Source organism: Spinacia oleracea, chromosome 3, assembly GCF_020520425.1.
Source record: "Spinacia oleracea cultivar Varoflay chromosome 3, BTI_SOV_V1, whole genome shotgun sequence".
Taxonomy (NCBI): Eukaryota; Viridiplantae; Streptophyta; class Magnoliopsida; order Caryophyllales; family Amaranthaceae; genus Spinacia; species Spinacia oleracea.
In genome coordinates, this window is record NC_079489.1 from 33,309,505 (window position 1) to 33,329,636 (window position 20,132).

At 35.2% G+C, this 20,132-nt stretch overlaps 1 protein-coding gene across 1 annotated transcript; it reads right to left on the reverse strand.

Annotated features, from left to right (window-relative positions):
* Positions 1–11,382: 11,382 nt before the first annotated feature.
* On the reverse strand, positions 11,383–19,831 carry LOC110779328 (transcription initiation factor IIB-2). Its single transcript, XM_021983852.2, has 7 exons — positions 19,283–19,831; positions 16,006–16,030; positions 15,299–15,428; positions 15,083–15,213; positions 14,891–14,979; positions 13,820–13,896; positions 11,383–12,075 (listed from the first exon to the last, which is right to left on the reverse strand). The coding sequence occupies exons 1-7, from the start codon at positions 19,633–19,635 to the stop codon at positions 11,942–11,944; spliced, it is 939 nt and encodes a 312-aa protein (XP_021839544.1). The 5' UTR covers positions 19,636–19,831; the 3' UTR covers positions 11,383–11,941.
* Positions 19,832–20,132: the final 301 nt, after the last annotated feature.

The following is a 20,132-nucleotide window of genomic DNA, read 5'->3' on the forward strand; positions in this document are numbered from 1 at the left end:
GGTACCTTAATACTCGCACCGGTTTAACCGATGCGGAACATTTAAACTGACTTATTAATTTAATGAGTGTTAATCGCAATTTAGAAGGTGGACCATGGTGCACATAGAGCATGGTGCACCTTAAGAACATTAGTATATAATTAAAAGAACATCTGGTTACGTAAAAAGAACATGGACATATATTTTATTTTTATTTTTAATAAATTGTGATTTTTTATAATAAAAAAGTAAAACATGATATTGCATGTTTTTTTGCCGTAGTATCATGTTCTTTTGTTTATGCACATGTGTTCTTTTGGTGCACATGGTGCACCATGCTCTATGTGCACCATGGTCCATAGTCCACGGATTGGGTATTAATTCCTCCGTCTCTTTTTGTTCTTTACGTTTTCCTTTTTGGGTGTCTCAAAATATTCTTTACATTTCCTTTTATATTATCACGTAAATAATTTAATATTCTATCAAAATTTGTGTTCAATTATTATTTTAACCAATTAAATCCATTGAGTCATTTAATCTCTAACACTTTTCCATTGAGAAATTAACTTTTTCTCATTTTTCCAATATCAGAATTTTGATAAGAGTGAAATTATTCTAAATAAACGTAATTTTCTCGTTTACATAAAAACTTAGAAGAATCTCAATGCACATTAATTAGTCGTTAAAACGCGTGCAAAATACCAAACGTAAAAAATAAAAAGAGATGGAGGGGATAGTGGGGTATTTTTTAATATAGTTTATGGGATATGTGTAATGGGTGGAGAGTGGTGAGTGGGGGGTGTGAATTTTTAAATGATTTTTTGAAGGGAGTAGGGGCGTAGGTGGGTTAGTAAGAAAGGGTGAGAAATAATATAATATTGGTAAAAAAATTATATTTATAAAAGCGGTGCAAGTATTAAGGGACGACCCGAAAAGGAAAGCGGTGCGAGTATTAAGGGATCAGGGAGTAATATGTTTGAGTAAAGGTGTTTGTAGTATTGTATGGAGTACCATTTGTTTTGGTACTTCGTTCGTATATCGTTAAGAGTCACAGTTTCCCGCCGTATTTTTTTTAGTAGTCACAATTCTATTTTTGTAACATTTATACGCACTTCTCAATTGTTTATCATTTACTTTTTATGACACGATTTTATTTTTGGTAACTTATATATTCACTCCTCAATTGTTTATTATTTTTTGTTTTCCAATGACACGACTTAAATCATGAATAATTCTTGTTTTTATAACTTTTATCGAAAAAATTACACATAAACTTGGTGTATGTGGTTCCTAAATACACCAATATGTGGCAGTCTCTTACCATGTTCAGCCTCAATTCTCCCTTTTCCACCGATTTCAATTTGCATTTCAAAATTCAAACCTCTTTCAAATTCAAATTTCAAATATAGTTAAAATCTTTTTTTAAGTTTTTAGGTTGAGGAGAGATAGAATATAATACTTCATCCGTCCAGGAATACTCTTACCGGTTTGACTGGCACAAATTTTAAGGCAATATAATTGGCTTATTATTTAATTATGTGTATTTATATTGTGGGTGTGAATCAAAGAGTCACAAGTTCAAAAATGTGATTTAGGGAGTAATCTATGTGTTTTTTAATATGCACGTAATCCTATTGGAAGTTGTTGAGAAATAAAGAAATTTTATTGGTTAGTTAATATTTGTATGGATTAGTGACTTGGCATGTTAATTACTCACTTGTTATTGGCCTACAACATCAGCACTATAATCCAAATACTTTAATTGACGTTTTGTTTGTTTTTAAACAAATTTAAAATAAAACATGTACGTACTTTATCTTGAAAGTACAAATTGTTAGCTATAATAATGAGAACAACTTAGCTGGATCATACGTATGTACGAAATGAACACTTTGTCGTGCCGTGGCCGAACCACTGCTCTAAAAGACAATTCCGCACTACCTCGGATGCAGTAGAACACCTGCGGTTGCCCTCCAGGGTTAACACGACACCAAGGTTTGTGTGCACTCACAAGGCTCGGTTGGAGACCAGAATACTTGCCAGAAGAACAGAAGAGTGTGAGAGAATTTTGAGAGAGAATGCAGAGAACTGTTTCTGTAATTGTGTGTTTAGGGAAAAACGGAGGAAAGTATTTATAGGAAAATTGTAACAGCCATAAAACAGCTAGTAATGGGAAAACGGGAAGTAGTGGGTGGTTACCATGATTTACTGGTTAATTAATGGGGCAGTTACAACATCATTAGTGGGTGAATTAATTCTGACCGTTAGAATTAATGAAAACAACTTTCTACCAAAAAGAATAACCCGGTCCACGAACCGCCAAGTACCAAGTATTAAGGCCCACGGCCCAGCCCGCGCGCATGCGCGTGTGTATGTTGTGTGCATGTCCACCCATGACACTCTCATGCTTTCTTAAACAAATGTTTCCCTCAAGTCCCCAAATATAAACAATGAATGTATTTTGCGTTTTTCCCATAGTTCAAGAAACATAATTACTAGTCATCTTGCATTCTAGTCGTCTAACGTTTTCTATGCGTCCATCTTTATAGAAAACTCCGACCAGGGACCATTTTCAACTTTTGACATTCAAGTTCACTTGATAGACATTTCTTAGTCACAGGACTGGTCCTGACAGTCTATCTTGAATATATCGTCAAATTGAAGGGACTCATCATTTAATACTAAACCAAGATTAAATGGAATATGAAAAATACATTTCATATACGATAAATGTTCAACCCTAATGTTTTACAACCATGGGCCTCAAACCCATCTTTAAAACAGTTCATGGAATACAAAGCTATGCTTGATTTCCAGTGCTACAATGTGAGTGTTGCTTCTCACTTGTTGCATAGGTTTAGTTATCATGCTCTGGCAATCTTAATATCCCTTTCATCGAAAGTCTTTCGAGATATGATGATAAGATCTTTTGAGTGTGTTTATTTTGTGATCTAGTCTTTCTTGCTACAATAGTGATTCTACGCATTTTATGTGATCCACCCAAGTTCAATTAAGAACTCTTTAACATAAACAACCCTGTTTTATTGCTTCTTAGGCAATAAGTACTTTTACTTCAACTGTATAGGTTGCTAGTGATGCTTTGTTTGGATTTGCTTATCCAAGCAGTTCATAGATATGTAGAAAACTTTCCATATGTATCTTAGAACATAGAAATTAATATTTTAATTTCCCACGCAACAACCCATGGTCTCCAATCCATGTTGCCATTTTAAACAAACATTATGTTCTCAAAAATTCGTGGTAGAAACAATACTCTTGTGTCTCATTTCAATAAATCACAATGAAACATATATATATACTTGGGCCTTAGTTTGTTGAATAACAAACACTAAGCTCCCACTGAGTTTAGCAACTCTTTAGATATATATTTATGAAAAGATATTCTGAAATTACTTTTCAATAGCTTTGACGAATTTGGTTTAGTTTGGTGGTAGTTGAGCATTTTGTTTTAGAATTATAGGAAAAGTCTTTATGATTCATCATTGATCGAATCAAGTACTAATTGACTTCGATCATTCCAACTTAGATATGCCATATCTTATGGAGCTCGATCGTGAAATTACAACATACAATCACTGATGATCATTTTTGGTCTTAAAGTAATCATCGTCGTGATCTAACCTAGATCTTTATGATTTCTTGCCATGTGTATTTTATATTTCTGAATCTTTGAACATATCACTTTGAGTAAATAAACCAATATTCACTCAAATTTAGGTGAAATAATAAAGTCATAAAATCTTTCTTTAGCTTTGAACTCTATTGTCTAGGCGTTCTAACAATAGTTCATATCTTTTGTTACTTTCAACAAGTGAGACTAGCTTGTCTTGAATTGATCTAGAAATCAATCAACTTTCAAAAGTCCATCAAAATAGAGCTTTAGAACGTTAACTTGTTGATATGGTCTAAGTAACAATGCCAAAGATTTGTGGAACTCAAATCAAGAGATTGATTTGAACCTAGTAAAGTTCTTATTGTTGAAGAGTTGTTTGTTTTAATCAAGCATATTGACTCAACCCGAAAATGACCATTTCATTCAAATAAACAAACAAACATTGTTTTTGTTTTTCTTGAATGAGGGTCTTTCTGTGTTTGAAGCAGAAATTTAGGTATGCTGATTATGGAACAAAATAGCCATTAAGTTCCAGCCTTTGAAAGGACTTAAAACAAACCAGATGACCCTACAATTAATGTAGCATTGTCATGCTTCATTTCCCACTTGTAGGCCATTAGTGTAGCCTAGCTTCCATTGTTTGATTTATTACCAAAGTAAGAACCTCAAGCGCTATATGATACCAAGGAAGTTTGATTGCTAGGTCACTTCTCTTTAAATATAAACTTATAGGTAGAAACGGAATGCAAATTCTTTTCTTTTGTTCCTTGTTTTCCTATTTCTTGTACCCTTTCTTATAGCCTTAAGAATTGAATTCTTTAGTGTTGACTTTTACACTTTGTTTAGACATGTCCAATGTCACTCCAACAAGGTCCTAACCATTTAGTTTACGTTGAATATTTTGCTTCAAATAGATGATCTTACCAGAAGCTTCTAATGTTCTCTAAGCATCGATCTATTCGAATGTCTAAGGACTAGACTCATTCGAAAATTAAATGGACAAAGATATTAGGTTGTTAACCATTGGTAAAGCTGAGCGTTTAAACTCAATGCTTTATGATCTCAAAACTACATTGTATTTTGAATTCACAAGCACCAATCGGTTTGCCATTCGACTTTGATACTCGATAACAACCATAAAAGTCGCTAAAGAAACGTACATTTTAAATTGCTCATTTTCTCTCATTTCCGTGAATCGTTCTTGGATTTACCACCAATCGAGGAAATTTACTGTTACCTTTCTAAAAATATTTACTGCAGTGCAAGATATTTAATTATAAACAATAATTAAAACATACATTGAAGCATGGAAAGTCTAAACATTTATCATGAGTAATAACTTGAAAATTAAAGCAATCATGCAATTTAAACAAGTCATTAGCATTTTATTCGAATTATGTGTTCCGGCAGGTGTGAATAAAATCATTCCAAGATCCTTAAATCATTGAAGAATTAAGCACATTATGTATTTAGACTTAATTCTAAAATATTTTAGGTAAGCAAAGCCTTTGCTAATAGTCTAGAAACTACTCTTGGTTGATAGGTACGTCTAAGAACTTATTAGGTAAACTTATCGCATTTGCCACGACATAAAAGGACTCCTTACTTATATCGTTGAGTTTCACCAAAACTAACATGTACTCACAATTATTTGTGTACCTTACCCCTTTAGAATCAATAAGTAACACCTCGCTATGGCGGAAAACTATTACTAAGATTGATGTAAAGGTTATCCAAGTAAGTGTTATTTTGGCATATCACCTTTTAACTCAATTTTTAAGTTTGGAACTTAAGGCTCTTACTATGTTGGTTAGATTTTAAGTGAACTAAAATCCTTAATCATTCAACATAATCAAGCCATAATCTCATGCATAATAAAGACATATTTAAAGCAATAAATAACTTAAAACATGCATAAGATATAAATGTGATCTAGTATGGCCCGACTTCATCTTGAAGCTTCAACTTCAAAGTCCGTCTTGAAAATGGATTGGAAACTCCGTCTTGAATTTCACCATGGGAGGCGCCATTTTCTTCAAATAGGATAAGCTATAATTAAACTAATTACAACTATTTGATGGTACGCAGACCATATTTAAAAGCAATAAAATTTGGTACTTTAGACCAATATTACATTAAAATTAATGGTACGCAGACCATATTTTCTATCCTATTTGGGCCATACTAGTCAATTTTCAATAACCTGCAAAACAGTACATATACAATATATACCATTCACCCATTCATTATCATGAATGGCCCACATAGCTGGTTAGTAGAACATGTTATGCATCACATAAATATTTGCAGCAATTAATCAAGGACACCAATAATCTACCAATTATTCAGTCCTTATTAATTCTAATCAATTTGTTTTAACCTTAAAGGAATGTAGACCTAATCAAGAGTTTATGACTAAAATGCTCCCACTTAAACCAATAAATTCACATGCTTTACTAATTTTAAAAATAAAAATGTATTTCCTAGTCTAACCGGAAATATACAAATTTAATTAAAATGTAAAGCTCATATAAATTTATAATTGAATCCATTTAATTTATTTTCAGTTGAATTAAATGAATTTAAATTAATTCAAGGTTTTAATTTTAGTAAAATAATTAGTATAAATTAAAATTTATAATTATTAGATTATTCAAAATTAAATTCCGAGAAAACAATTTAAATTACGAATTTTAAAATTAATTAGAATCGTTTCTGAACTGAAAATTCAAAATTAAAATTAAAACGAACCAATCGGGTCAAGACAAGGACGTGGGCTTGCGCCCATGCCTCGTCAAGTCCAACAAGCAACAAACCCCTTGTCACTCGATTGATCGTATCGCAAAGCCCAAGCAACAACGCACCAATGCAGCAGGCCCAACGAGTCACGCTTGCGCGCAGCCCACTCGCCCATCGCACTGGCGCGCTGCTAGGAAATGCTTGCTGGACAGGCCAGCCAACAATGCCCACGTGCACGTTGTGCTGCGCTTGTCGCTGCCTTGGATGCTCCCTTGGCGTGCTTGCTGGGCAAGGCAACGCACGTTATGGCGCAGCATCCATCTCTGCCCCACGCGTGCTTGCCTTGCTCGCTGCACTGCTCGCCCATCGCCCCACACGCGTAGCACACAGCCCCTAGGCACCATTGCCTTGTGCATGCCACGCTCGTTGCTCGCTGCATTCGTACCGCATGGGCGACGAGCTCCCTTGCTCGTCGTCGCATGCCCGCACTATACAACACCCCTTAAGGGTAACACGTAGCGTCCATTGCTTTGTGCGTGCAACTTTTATGAGCGAATTTCATAAAAAAAATAAAACTTTTTAATTCAAAATTAATGACAAATTAATAAAACATATTAATTTCATAATTTTAGGGCAAAAAATCGAAAATTTATTAATCAATTAATTTCCGATTATCATGGATTCAAATCAAGGTCATAAAAATTTAAAATTTATCATAAATTAACAATTTTTATGGTGGTTTTTAATCATTGATACCTAATTAAATCGTTAATTAATTATGAAAATCAAATCAATTCTAAATTATTCGAATTTCAACAAATTAATTACAATTACAAATTAGGTTGTATATTTAACAAGCTTATGCATTCAAATTTGTTAAACATATGCAGTAGGTCAATCAAAAATTCAAGATTTAACAACAAGAATCGCAAATATTTAATTTATCATCTTAAAATTACAAACTTTTGCGTTAGAAAAACTAAAACCTCCGAAAAGTCATAGTTAGGCTTCGAATTTGGGAATTCTGGATTCGGCCGAAAAATAGTAGTTTTGTCAAAATTTTAGAATGTCTTTTACATGCGAAATTGACACAAAAATCACTCGATTTCGTTGAGTAACGAAGAAACTGCCGAAAAACTGCCTACATATAATTAAATAAACGCAAATTTGCAATTAATTAACAATTACGAAAATTAATCACCCCTTTTAATTCCTTGCAAATTTGTAAAATTTAACCATGTTAAGCAATTATTATGGAATTAATTAGAGGCTCGTGATACCACTGTTAGGTTATGATACATATAAACGAATATAAATCATGCGGAAAAACCATAAACGACAGGATTCCAAATTAATTGCCACATAACAATTAGCATAATTAGGATGCATACTCTTTGTAGCGTGCCCTCCCTTGCTGCGCCCGAACCGAACAAGAACAAGTCTTTAGGACTCCAAGTGTCGTCCCTACGTAGAAAGTCCACAGCACATCCGGATTCGCCTTAAGATTGACTAACTAGAATCGCCCTTAAGGTACTATTATTTTCGGCAATATGGGCAAAGTGTGTGACTGAATTTTTTGCTCAAAATTCTCACTTTTAGAATACTTAAAAACTCGTTGTAAATTATGAGCATTGATCTCATATTTATAGGCTATGGAAAAAGTAATCGAATCCTACTAGGATACGAATTAATTAAGTAGAATCTTATTAGAACTCTTATTAATTAATTTATCCTTTAGGATTAGGAATTTAATCATTAAACGAATCCTATACGTTTTAGGTTTCGTACGGAAGCACAAACACTACACGAGCATGACCCGCAAGCGTGCAGGCCATGCCCGCGCACAGCCCACACGGTCGCTCGGCCCACGCGAGCTACAAGCCCACGTGAGCTTCGCAGCCTGCTCGCAGCCCACTGCTCGCAGCTACGCTCGCAGCCACGGCCTGTTGGGCCTGGCGTGGCCTTGGCTGTTTGTGTGGCACGCTGGCTTGCTGGACGCGGGCCTGGCTTCGTGTTGGGCCTTCGTCTAGCATGCTCGTCCGATGCTAATTCGTACGACGCGCTTCCGATTAATTTCCCGATTCCGGAATTCATTTACGATACGAACAATATTTAACATTTCCGATTCCGGAATTAGTTTCCGTTTCGAACAAATATTTAATATTTCCGTTTCCGGAATTATTTTCCGATGCCGATAATATTTTCGATTCTGACAATATTTCCGTTTCCGACAATATTTCCGATTCCGGCAATATTTCTATTTCCGAAAATATTTTCCGATACGTACCATGTTTCCGTTTCCGGCAACATCTACAACTTGGATAATATTTATATTTCCGATACGATCCATATTTCCGTTTCCGGCAATATCATCGTTTCCGGAGTATTCATTTATTTGCCTTTGACGATCTCAGCTCCCACTGAAACCAAGATCCATCGATTCCGAATATTCATAGATGGAGTATTTAATGCCATAAAATACTTGATCCGTTTACGTACTATTTGTGTGACCCTACGGGTTCAGTCAAGAGTAAGTTGTGGATTAATATCATTAACCCACTTGAACTGAAGCGGCCTCTAGCTAGGCATACAGTTCACTTGATCTCACTGAATTAGTAACTTGTATAATTAATACTGAACCGCATTTATTAGACTTACCATTAAATGCATACTTGGACCAAGGGCATCATTTCCTTCATATTGGTTATGCTTATCAAAGTGCTTCTTATCGCTTCCTTGTCAAGGATGCTAACAACTCTTATGCATTTATGGTGATGATTTTATTACTGCTTTTTCAACTAAACATTTCTTGATTAATGATGATTTTGTGTATGTATTTATTTTAGAAGACGACCCAAGAACCTTTGAAGAAGCAATGAGGTCAGTTGATGCAGTATTTTTGAAAGAGGCTATTGATGGCGAACTTCAGTCGATCCTAAGTAATAATACGTGGGAATTGGTTGATCTGCGTAGAGGTTGCAAGCCAATTACTTGTAAGTGAATCTTTAGGAAAAAATTGAAATTATGTGAATCCATTGACAAGAATAAGACCAGGATTGTGGTAAGAGGTTTTACTCAAAAGTATGGTATTGATTATTTTGATACTTATTCCCCTGTCTCTAAAATTACAACTATTAGAACTTAATTTGATTGCTCTTGCTTGCATTCATTATCTTGTTGTGCATCAAATGAATGTAAAAACTGCATTTTAAAATGGTGATTTGAATGAGGAAATTTATATGGTTCAACCAGAATATTTTGTTGTTCCGAACAAGTCTTGTAAATAGGTCTATCAATGTATGGACTTTAGCAAGCACCCAGGCAACACAATGACCGGTAATGACTTTCATGTCAATGCAGGTGACTTTTGTGTGTACTCCAAGCATGATTCATCTAGTTGTGTAATTATTTATCTTTATGTGAATGATATGCTAATTTTTGGTACTGATTTGGATCGAATGAATGAAACAAAAGATTTTTTAAGTTCAAAATTTGAAATGAAAGACATAGGTGAGGCATATGTGATTAATTCGGGAAAAAAAAGTAGAGATATATGAATTTTGAGCTTGTACCGTGGTATAAACTTACTACAACAGAAGCTCAAAAATCACAAGTCTATGTAATAGTTGGAACTTAATATACAAATGTCTATGTCACTAGGGGAGTCTGGTGTAAACATTCGCCGTTTAAGCTCATAAAATAGTAGAAGCTCAATATATATAAGTATAAGGTTAAATTAAAGTAAAGATAGAAATGTAAAGATAATGCTACAAAATGTGTAAATTCCCAAAATACGTCCCATTTTTTATAATCCCACACTACCGTCCACGTGAGCAAGAAAACTGGCCTGCCTTTTTTTTATTTATTATTATTATTATTCAGCGAAAAACCGCCAATTGAAATAACGGTTTAATTACATAAACCGCTAACTGAATGGGAGGTTTGTATAGTAAATGAACTGCTATCTCAAATAGCGATTAAATATTAACCCTTAAAACTCACCAAAACTAATTCCCCTCTACCGCTCAACCCCAAAACTCACTCCCCTCTGCCGCTCAACTACCATCGAGTTTGATGTGCAACTCCTCTCCCATCGTCGGTTGTTGTTGCCCCCTTCGTCAGTTGTTGTTGCCCCCATTGTCGGCTGTTGTTACCTCCACCATCGACGGAGTGTGCAGAACCACCAAAGTAGTGCTTAGCTACAAGCAGCGAGGAACCACTAGCCTCCGTGTTTCCTTCCCTGGGTGCCATCATTTCTGTCGCAGCACCACCAGCTGCAGTGGCTACAATCAAATCAGGTTACATGCCCTAACCTTTTTTTTTTGTTAATTTGATTTATGTATGTTTAGTTTCGTTTAATTTGTTTTATGTATTTTTAACTTGAAATTGCGAATTCAAAATTAAAGTATATTCAAGTTCGTTTGATGATGTTATTATGTAACTTTAATTTGTTCGTTAGATATTATCATGATTTGTAATTTTTTTTTTTGTTATTTCATTAAACCGCCGATTCAAATGGCGGTTTTCCATAACACCAAACCGCCAATTGAATTGGCAGTTCAAAGTTGAACCAGAGAAAAAAAAAATAGTTTTATGTTTACCCAGCAGACGTGGACGGTAAGATGGGAAATAAGTGATAATGTAGCATATTTTGGGAATTTACGGATCTTCAAACAATATTGAAGGAAATCGCTCAGAAATGTAAAATAATAGGACAATTTTAACTTTTAAGAGTATGGACAGCTTTGAGCGCTCCACAAATTTAATGATTTTCTATGTTTCTTTTAATTGCAACATGTCTAAAAGAACATATTGAGTCCGGACCCAACTTGTATTATAGGTGGATTAACACCAGATCATACGGACAATGCAAACATACTCAAAAGAACATGAAATTCAGTGTATTTACTGTATTAAAAGATATCATAAACAATGCTGAAAGACAGACTTAGTGGCAAAAACGTACTCCGTAATAAGAACGTCGCATTAGGAAGAATAACATACTGCAATTTTCAACAACCTCTAAAACATTCAGATAACATTTCACATTTTTTGCAGATTACGATTAGCAATCAGTTGTTCACTGGCATTCATATCTTACAGAAAAATTACCGTGAGAAGGTTGAGCACAAATTATTCTAAGAAAGTACTTGATGAGAATGTCATCATGGACCCCTCAACCTTCCAGACTAGGTAGAGAGTTTCCAACTAAAACAATCGAGGACAAAAAGGGGAAACTCATCGTAGTGTTCATATTTCATAAACCCCGTAAAAAAAATTACCTTGAACAAATTCTTGGAAGTCTAAAGTTTGTTTTTCGTATCATACCCCACTCCCAGCAAAGAGAGAACAGTTCCTTAATTCTTCAGCGGCGTCTGTAATCGTATCCCATTTCCCTGGGCATTCAGATTCTACATTATGCTGAGATAATGCAACAGGGAAGTGTATTAAAAATAAAACAATTGCACATTCAGGAGTTATGCAACTTTTATGCGAGTTACACTTTTAAGGTTAGGGCAGGCTTTCCAGTTGTATTGTATCCCCACACCAAAAGGGCAAAAATCTGTAAGACAATCTCCCATGTTTCTTCTAAGGACTGCACAGGTTTTTCAGGTCCTCCTCCTTGGCATACCAAATGGGAATTATCTTAGAGATGTGAGGATAAAGATCCTTATAAGCGTTTCTGATGGTTCCTTCCGCAACACCAGTAGCAAGTGATATATCTGCACAAAAGGACAGTTTTCATGCTTTTTACAATAATCAAACCCACCTTGTTATCCCCAATCTTCATATTTAATTGAAAGCAGAGGAACTCTATAACATAAAGACCATTTTTGTTAAAACTCTTAACGAGGTATCATCGGTAATATTCAAGCATAAAACAAAAACAACCAAGCTACGAACAAACAATCAAGGCAGAGAGACATATGATGTAATTTTTACATGGGAAAGACCCTCAATGCGAATTACGGAGTATTTAAACCCCATCGGCAAAGAAGGCCGAAATTCATAATTTCATCAATAAATGAAGTAGCAATTCGAGGCAATTCAATCCGACAATCTCCAGAATCACTCATTTTGGATGGGTTTTGACTTTTCCCTCTCATCAAACCCTGAGCCAAAGAGATTATCATAGCACTAAATTCCCTTGACAGTTGGTAAGATACAATGCATGACCCTTGACACCTTACCGAACCAATTAACTCTCATATTGCACGAATGCACGCACACTTTGACCCCCATGTCTAATCAGGCAACATCAGGAGCCTAAAACTGAATGCCAACAGCACAAGGTGCATGCACATGACTACAACTAGTGGATCCAAGTCATCCAAGTGACACACCTCTTATTATGAAAGGTTAATCCATCCCTATCCATGACCTTTACCAAGAATTCCCAAAAACAAAGTCCCACTAAAAGATTATTCCAATATGCAAACAGCCAAGTAATAATGCCAAACAAGGCCATAAATACTCCTCAAAATCCTTTGTGGTACTACAAATTGGTATGACCCAATAACTAAAAGAAAGAGTCCATGCCTAAAAAGAAGTTGATGCTACATTTTAACCTCAAGCAAGGAAGAACAGCCCTAATTGTTAGAACATGTCCATGTGGCTAACGGTAAGCAACAGTAAGCCGAAGGACCAATATGTCCTCACTGAAAACTTATACATGCATCCCCTTTTTCTTCTCTACTCGCACATTGTTCATTTGTCCGACTCTTTGCTATGAAATAATGGAAATGGTGAACTTTTGAATTATCTTTTAAAGCACAAAGCCCTAGCAACCTATTTGGAAAAAAAAGGCTACGGCACCTTCAGTTCTCTTTTGAAAAGTACAAATCCGCATAAAACAACACTGATCCCCACACCCTTCTAAGCTTTTCAAAGGAAGTCTATTTTCAACAGTTATATGTCTATAGAAAATGTGAATTTGATCAAAACACAATCATCTCCCACATTATAATAAGCTTCATCTACCACAACCAAGAAGAGAAATTTATGTTATGTTCATGCACCAATTCTCGATATTTGCACAATAGCAACAGGAATTCTTCCAGTGAATAAATATTCACTCTGTATTTTAATATGAGTTACATTTTGACCAGCACATAGTTTTAGGAGGTTTGAGTTAAATTAATAAACTAATTGCAAGTGGGATAGTGGGGTAGTTGTTTATTGTAAGAAATTGATAATAGGTGAATTATTTTTTGTGAGAAAAGGAGGATGTGAGTAAGTGCGGGACCATGGGAGGCAGAAAGATTAATATAATTCTGGGTGAGGGCCATGAGGTAAAGAAGAAATAATTAAATATGAGAAAACATACCAAAAATAGAAAGTGTAACTCATATTAAAATACAACCGCTTTTAGAAAGTGCAACTCATATTAAATACGGAGGGAGTATCTGAATAGACTCGTGCGTGTAAAACAAAAGCATTCAAAAAGACATAACAAGAGATACAAACCTCGCAGGGGTTTCTTTTCCTCCGAAAGTTGAGTAATAATATAAATAACTGCTGCTGCAATGGATATGGGACTTCTCCTGTAAGTATTGCAAGAAAGACCATGTTAGTGCATGCGTGCTTATTAATTTATGTAACATTATACTTATTAAATGAATTGAGGCACAGCCGCATGACCCATATAAGCTTTTCTCTTATAGAAAAAAAGATCTTTACAAATTCATCACACACGGTTCAACTCTGAAACAGCAGAATTTCACAAAACGGTACACTACACTGCAATGCTAACAATAACATCAAAGTTGTGCATGAATTTCCTCTTTTTCTCGGTCACAAAACATACAGCGAGGAGTTATAGTTTTCCAACACCTTTCTAACTTTCGATTGGGTTTTTTTTATGGTGAGATTCAATTAGGTTTATTGAGTATGCATAAACATGCATTTTTGCAGACCAATACAGCCTCACAACTTCTAAGAAAGTACCTCAATATGGGACAATGGAATGCTTGGCTAGTGGATTCTAGTTTCATGGATCTCAATTTTAAAGATAATATTCGGCATGGTTAAACCAAAGTTTTCTACGGATATTAAACATGCATACACACATTCCAACATAGCCTAGAAACTTCAGAGAATGCCTCAACTTGGAATAATAGAATGCTAATTCAAGTTTCATGCATCTTAATTTAGTACTTGGTCTTGTTAATACAGGATGTTGTCCTCCTGATATTAATCAGGAGGTGATAAATCCAAGGAAATCTTTACTTCTTCCAAGGAAATCTACCTTTTTTCAAAGTTGATTTCCTTTGAAGAAGTGAATTCTTCCTTGGATTTATCATTTCCCATATTAATCATCCCACGATTCCCCTCTATATGACGACTGACTACAGGCCTTAATAAATTAACACATAACCATATGCAACAAGGATACTGAAAGATAATTAGATAATATGATACTTTCAAACCAGTAACCTGACTAAGATATACTTAACTTGCTAGGAACAACTCTGACATTTTATGTCCTCTTTTAATAAAGCAAACTAGATTAAACCACAGTACACTTAGAAGTACCACCTTATATCAATTTCTTCTGATTTCTGAACAGCTTCTTGAGCAGCCTTCATGGCTTGATTGTTCATACCAAGATTCGAACAAAAACGCCTCTGTAAGAAGTTCCAATCGACGTTAAGAGAATAAAGTTAACCTCGCACACCACCAAACTGAAAATCACCAAGAAAGCATGTTATTAAGGAAAGAGGTACTTACCAAGAAGTCTCCAGCATGTATAGTTCCCATGTCCACTGCTTGCCCCATTTCGACCTCCAGCTGTTTCACAATGTACTCTTTTGCCCGACCAATCTCTTTTTTTGTCGCTCCATTGGCGACAGAACAGATTTCTATATGAAATCCACATGTTCAATGAAGCTCAGACACACACAAAAATGGAGGAAGATCCATATTTATAAAAATCTAAGGCTGTACCCTTTACAGTCCGAGGTTTGTCTTCTTGCCGACAAGCTATGTACAGGCATGCAGCCAATATCGCATCTTGATTTCTTCCTCTACTAGACTTCTGATCTTCTACTTTCTTGTATATCTCACTAGCTCGGTCCTGTAAAAGATAAAATGAACCATCACAAATGATTAACAAACATTTTTATACCATATTCAAATGCACAAGCAGCCACAAAGATAAATTTCTCATGTACAAGAAGTGCATCAAGAAGATACATTGTTGATATTAACAAAAGTGAACATAAAAATAAAAAATAAGACACTTTTCAGGGAACATCCTGATTTTAATAGAGTTCTCCATATCAAAAAAGTTACAGATCCGTAATAATCATCACAGTTACAAAGGTGCACTAATAATTCACATTGAAGGTGCTAACCCTAATCTCGGTCACCTCTATGGGTTCTACGAATATAAATTCCCATCTGCACTACCAGTGTACATAAGTACATAACCAAGAGTGTTATGGGTAAGGAATCTTAATAAAGACTTATCCAGCAGATTTATACCCAATCAAACAATGTAAACCAATCAAAACAAGAGATTGTACAAGTGAACATAGGAAAGCAAAGGAATATTACAAAAAAGTTGCATTTAGCTAGCCAGCATGTTTGACAATCAGATCAGTATTCAAAAGGCATTAAAGTATTAAACCATATAAAGCTAAAGTCTATACCTTTATGGTTGAAACAAGACCCAACCTGAAACAACAAAAGAACTCCATCAGCTTAGCTTCTCGTAATTTCATATTCAACATTCAAAAGCAAACTAAAAAGTTGATTAAGGCAATTGGCTTTACATAATGCAGAAGTTACAATGAATGATGTTATGTAATTTTCAGGATTTATAACAAATGCGGGGCCAACTATCTATAAGTTGGCATATTTCAAAACCATCAAGAGCTCAATCATGTACAAAGTGAGGCTTTAAATGGCATATGAATCTGCTAGCCCAGTAAAAATTTACTTGTAAAAACAGAACTACGTATGCTAGTACACATGTGGTCTAAGTATAGCAAGAAACTATTTAGAAGAGAACATGAGAAGGAAAAACTCCCAAGTCAAAGATCCATGGTAGAGAAAACTGACTTTGGAGCATTTAATATACTCATTCCCAACTCCAAAGTAAATTTCACTCAGTGGAATAGTGCTGTTGATATACAAACAATGTTCCAAATTAATACATTCAAAGTATTAACAGCGGAAACCACGACCAAATGCAAAAATTCTGACAGTTTGCTGAAATCAGTGATCACGTAAACAGCTTTTATGACAAAGATCCAATCAAGATCCTTGTCACTCAAGGATTCCAATACTTTCATTGAACACGAGAAGAGAAAAAGTAAAGTGGGCAAAATACTTTAAAAAATGAAGAAAGGGCAAGAGATGAAATTTCAGTGAGGAATCAGATGCAAAAAATTGACATGATGCTGCAGAACAATCAATTCAAAATTCTACTCTGACATAAGACATTGTGGAGCAGTTGTCAGAAAGACAGTAAAACTAATGATCTCGGAAACCAAACAAAGAGAAAACGAACAATAGAGTCTACTTAAGAATCTTCTTTAAAACTGAAGACCAAATTGTGAAAAAACTCTTTGGAAATTCACATTCAACTCCGTGAGAGGGGGATGATTCATCTTTTTTAACTAATAATAATTAATAGTCTGCCAACGAACAGAAAGGAACCAAACACAGTCCTAAAATCCTCAACTCAAATAAATCCCAACACTACTTCACAATGAAAGGCCACATAACGGATTTCCTCTCATCTAGAGAACAGAGAATTCAAACAATTTATCAGTGGTGCATGAATATAGATAGCACCAAATTAAGCATTGCAGTGAATAGGTTTTTATTTCTGAAATTGAACCCACTCCTTAAACAGCAGCTCTAAAATGACCAAGATGGTAGGGGTAAGACGTGACATTAAAGTATTGACCAAGAATAATGTTAGAATGAATTAAGTGAAGGAGAAGGATTCACGTGATCGACTTAAGAGATGGCATCTTGGCATGTACCGTCCTTTTGAAATTTTTAAGGCTTCTATATACTCAATAGGCAGATAACTGAAAACGTGTTACAAACACTAAGGGCCCATTCAGTATCGTTTTTTGTTTTCAGTTTTCTGTTTTTTACAAAACTAAAAACCAAAAAATATGAAAACCACAAAAAGTAGTTTTCAATTTTTTGTTGCCCGTTTTCAAAATCAACATAATTACTATAAGTAAGATTATTTTTTAGTTCATTATTCAAACTAAATCATATGACTTACAAAACCAAAAAACCAAAAAATGAAAGTTGGCAGTGATAACGAACAAGCCCTAAACTTGCTTCCCAAATAATTTAGAGAATGAAATCACTCTCCTATTTCCATTTCCTTCGGTCTTGATTCCCACCTCCTTCTATCAATCACGGTGCATCAATTCAGCAGTTTAGTACCTCCCTTCAAATTCTATACACTAGATAGACTTCATCTCCCCAAAAGAATATCCAGTACAACTTAAGAGATGACATCTTGGTCCATGAATCCCACCTCATTAATTTGAAATTATTATGGCTTATATAGGATCAATAATTTAATAAACGGTTACAGACACTAAACTTGCTTCCCAAATAATTTGGAGAATGAACTCACTCTCCCATTTCCATTTCCTTTCCCTTCAGTCTTGATTCACCACCCCTTTCTCTCAATCATGGCGCATCAATTCATGAGTTAACTCTACTTCAAATTCTATACTATAAAAAGAGATACCTCCAAAAACAATTTCACTAAAAAGTGAGCCTAATATATGCCAAATTTCACCACAATACCATTCATTGGGGTTAATCAGCAAAACCACCAAGCCACAACTTTCCTTCTTTCAGGTGTGAGCTAAAGAAAACTTTCACATAGTATCCTAAAACAACATTAACTTCAGCAATTCGTTTAAAATAAGCACATAACCAACAATTGCTGTAAGTCAGCTTCTCTTTTCACAACCAGAAACCGCAGGTTACAAAAGCATATACTACTGCAGGATTCTTAGAAATTTGTGCATAAGCAATTGATACCTATAAGAAAACAAATGGCAGGCCTCCCCCTGGAGGACATAAATTTGAAAATATACATAGTTCATGAAAATAAGCAATTGACACATGTAAGAAAACAAATTGCAGGCCTAATATGATAAGGTAAATGCAATTACATTCAGACGCATACAGGAGTTTAACACCAACTAGGCATATTAACGCCACCCCTTATATTGTCTTCCACATACTAACTACATTTCCAAAAATATTACTAGCTACAAGGATCAGTCTGCCTACATAGTCTCCAAAAATATCCTACAAAAAGCAACAAACCAAAACCACATAATCACTCGGCCATGACCAAATACTCCACCCCTAACTGTCATAAGAAATCTCCCTTACTCGTATCAAGGTACCATACAATTTCATCCTTATATAAAATGTGGGAATACCGCAACAACCAATAATATTAAAATCACCAGAGCTTACTGCAAACAGTACTTACTAAGAGGAATCATCCATTCAAATTCTTACATTTTCTCCAAAACACAGAATAACCCAAATCATTACTAACATTGGCTCAAGAAAGCCAAGACCAACAATAAAAAACTTATTTCCACTACTCGTATTTCTGTTCGATATAATTCAGCTTATTGTAGGAGCTTTGGACCAACCAACATTAATACAATACACCACAAGCTTAGTCTCTTCAGCCAAAAACTCATCCAAGTTCCTAAATTTCCCTCAAACTACAACAGTCACCCATCAAGTTGCCTACTTATACGTCTAAAATAAAAATAACCCTACAAACAAATCAACAAAGATTCAACCATTTTTACTTATCATCCAAAATTATGCTAATCCAAAAATGAAGCCTGTTAACTCCTTTCCACAGTAAATAACTCAAACAGGAGAAAAACATTAAGGCAATAAAGAACAGACCTATCAGCCATAGTAGCAATAGTCTTGAAGGCGAGAATAAGACCCCGATCAGGATTTGAACCCCGGTTCTGCCACCGCCCTAGAGACGACGACAAATAATCTCCAGTAGTACCATTCGGCTTCGATATTACCGTAGACAACCCACCATCAGACAACAAGGGATTAGTCGGGCCACCAACACGGACCGGGTCATTATCATTCGACTCGTTAGCAAACGTTCTCCACTCAGATGTCTCGTCGATCGAGTGTGACTCCAGAACAAGTCCGCACTCGGAACACACCGTATCCCCCGCCGAGTGATCGAACACCACCTCCGTGTGCTTCTTACAATCGCTGCAAAACGCGTCCCCCATTTCTCAAATCACAAACCCTAAATTCCAAACCTCCCTAAGATCAAATCAAATTTCCGATCTTTTGTCAGAAATCTTCAATTGAAAACTATAGAAATGAATGTAATTTCGGAATTAGGGTGGAAATTTGGGGAGAAAAGAGGAGAGATTCTTGAAAATGAGGGGGTTGAGGGGGTATTTATAGACGGGGTGGGGTTTGTTTGTTGGATTGTTAGGAAAGTCATAGGAAATTGATGTGTGTTTTTTAAAAAAGGGAATTTATATATCCTCCATTTTCCTTTAATGGTTTCACTTTGACTTGTTGCGTCCGTCAACAATATAATCGTATATGAATATAACAAGATTTAATATGATTGTATATACTTATATACGTACTTATTACACACAAATTAAAGAAAGTGAACTAGAATATTTTTATGCTCGTATTACCGTATCAGTACGTGAATATTTTGCAAAGTCAATACGGAACAACTGAAAAACCGATCGCATAATATTTAAGT

Bases quoted from the DNA above. Each gene is read 5' to 3' on its own strand.
- LOC110779328 (XM_021983852.2), bottom strand. From the start codon at position 19,635: ATGGGGGACGCGTTTTGCAGCGATTGTAAGAAGCACACGGAGGTGGTG. The intron at 13,897-14,890 runs GTGGTACTTCTA...CAATACTTACAG, and splicing joins TCAGAAGAAATTGATATAAG to GAGAAGTCCCATATCCATTG. The intron at 12,076-13,819 runs GTTTGTATCTCT...CCTTTTGTGCAG, and splicing joins GGAAAAGAAACCCCTGCGAG to ATATATCACTTGCTACTGGT.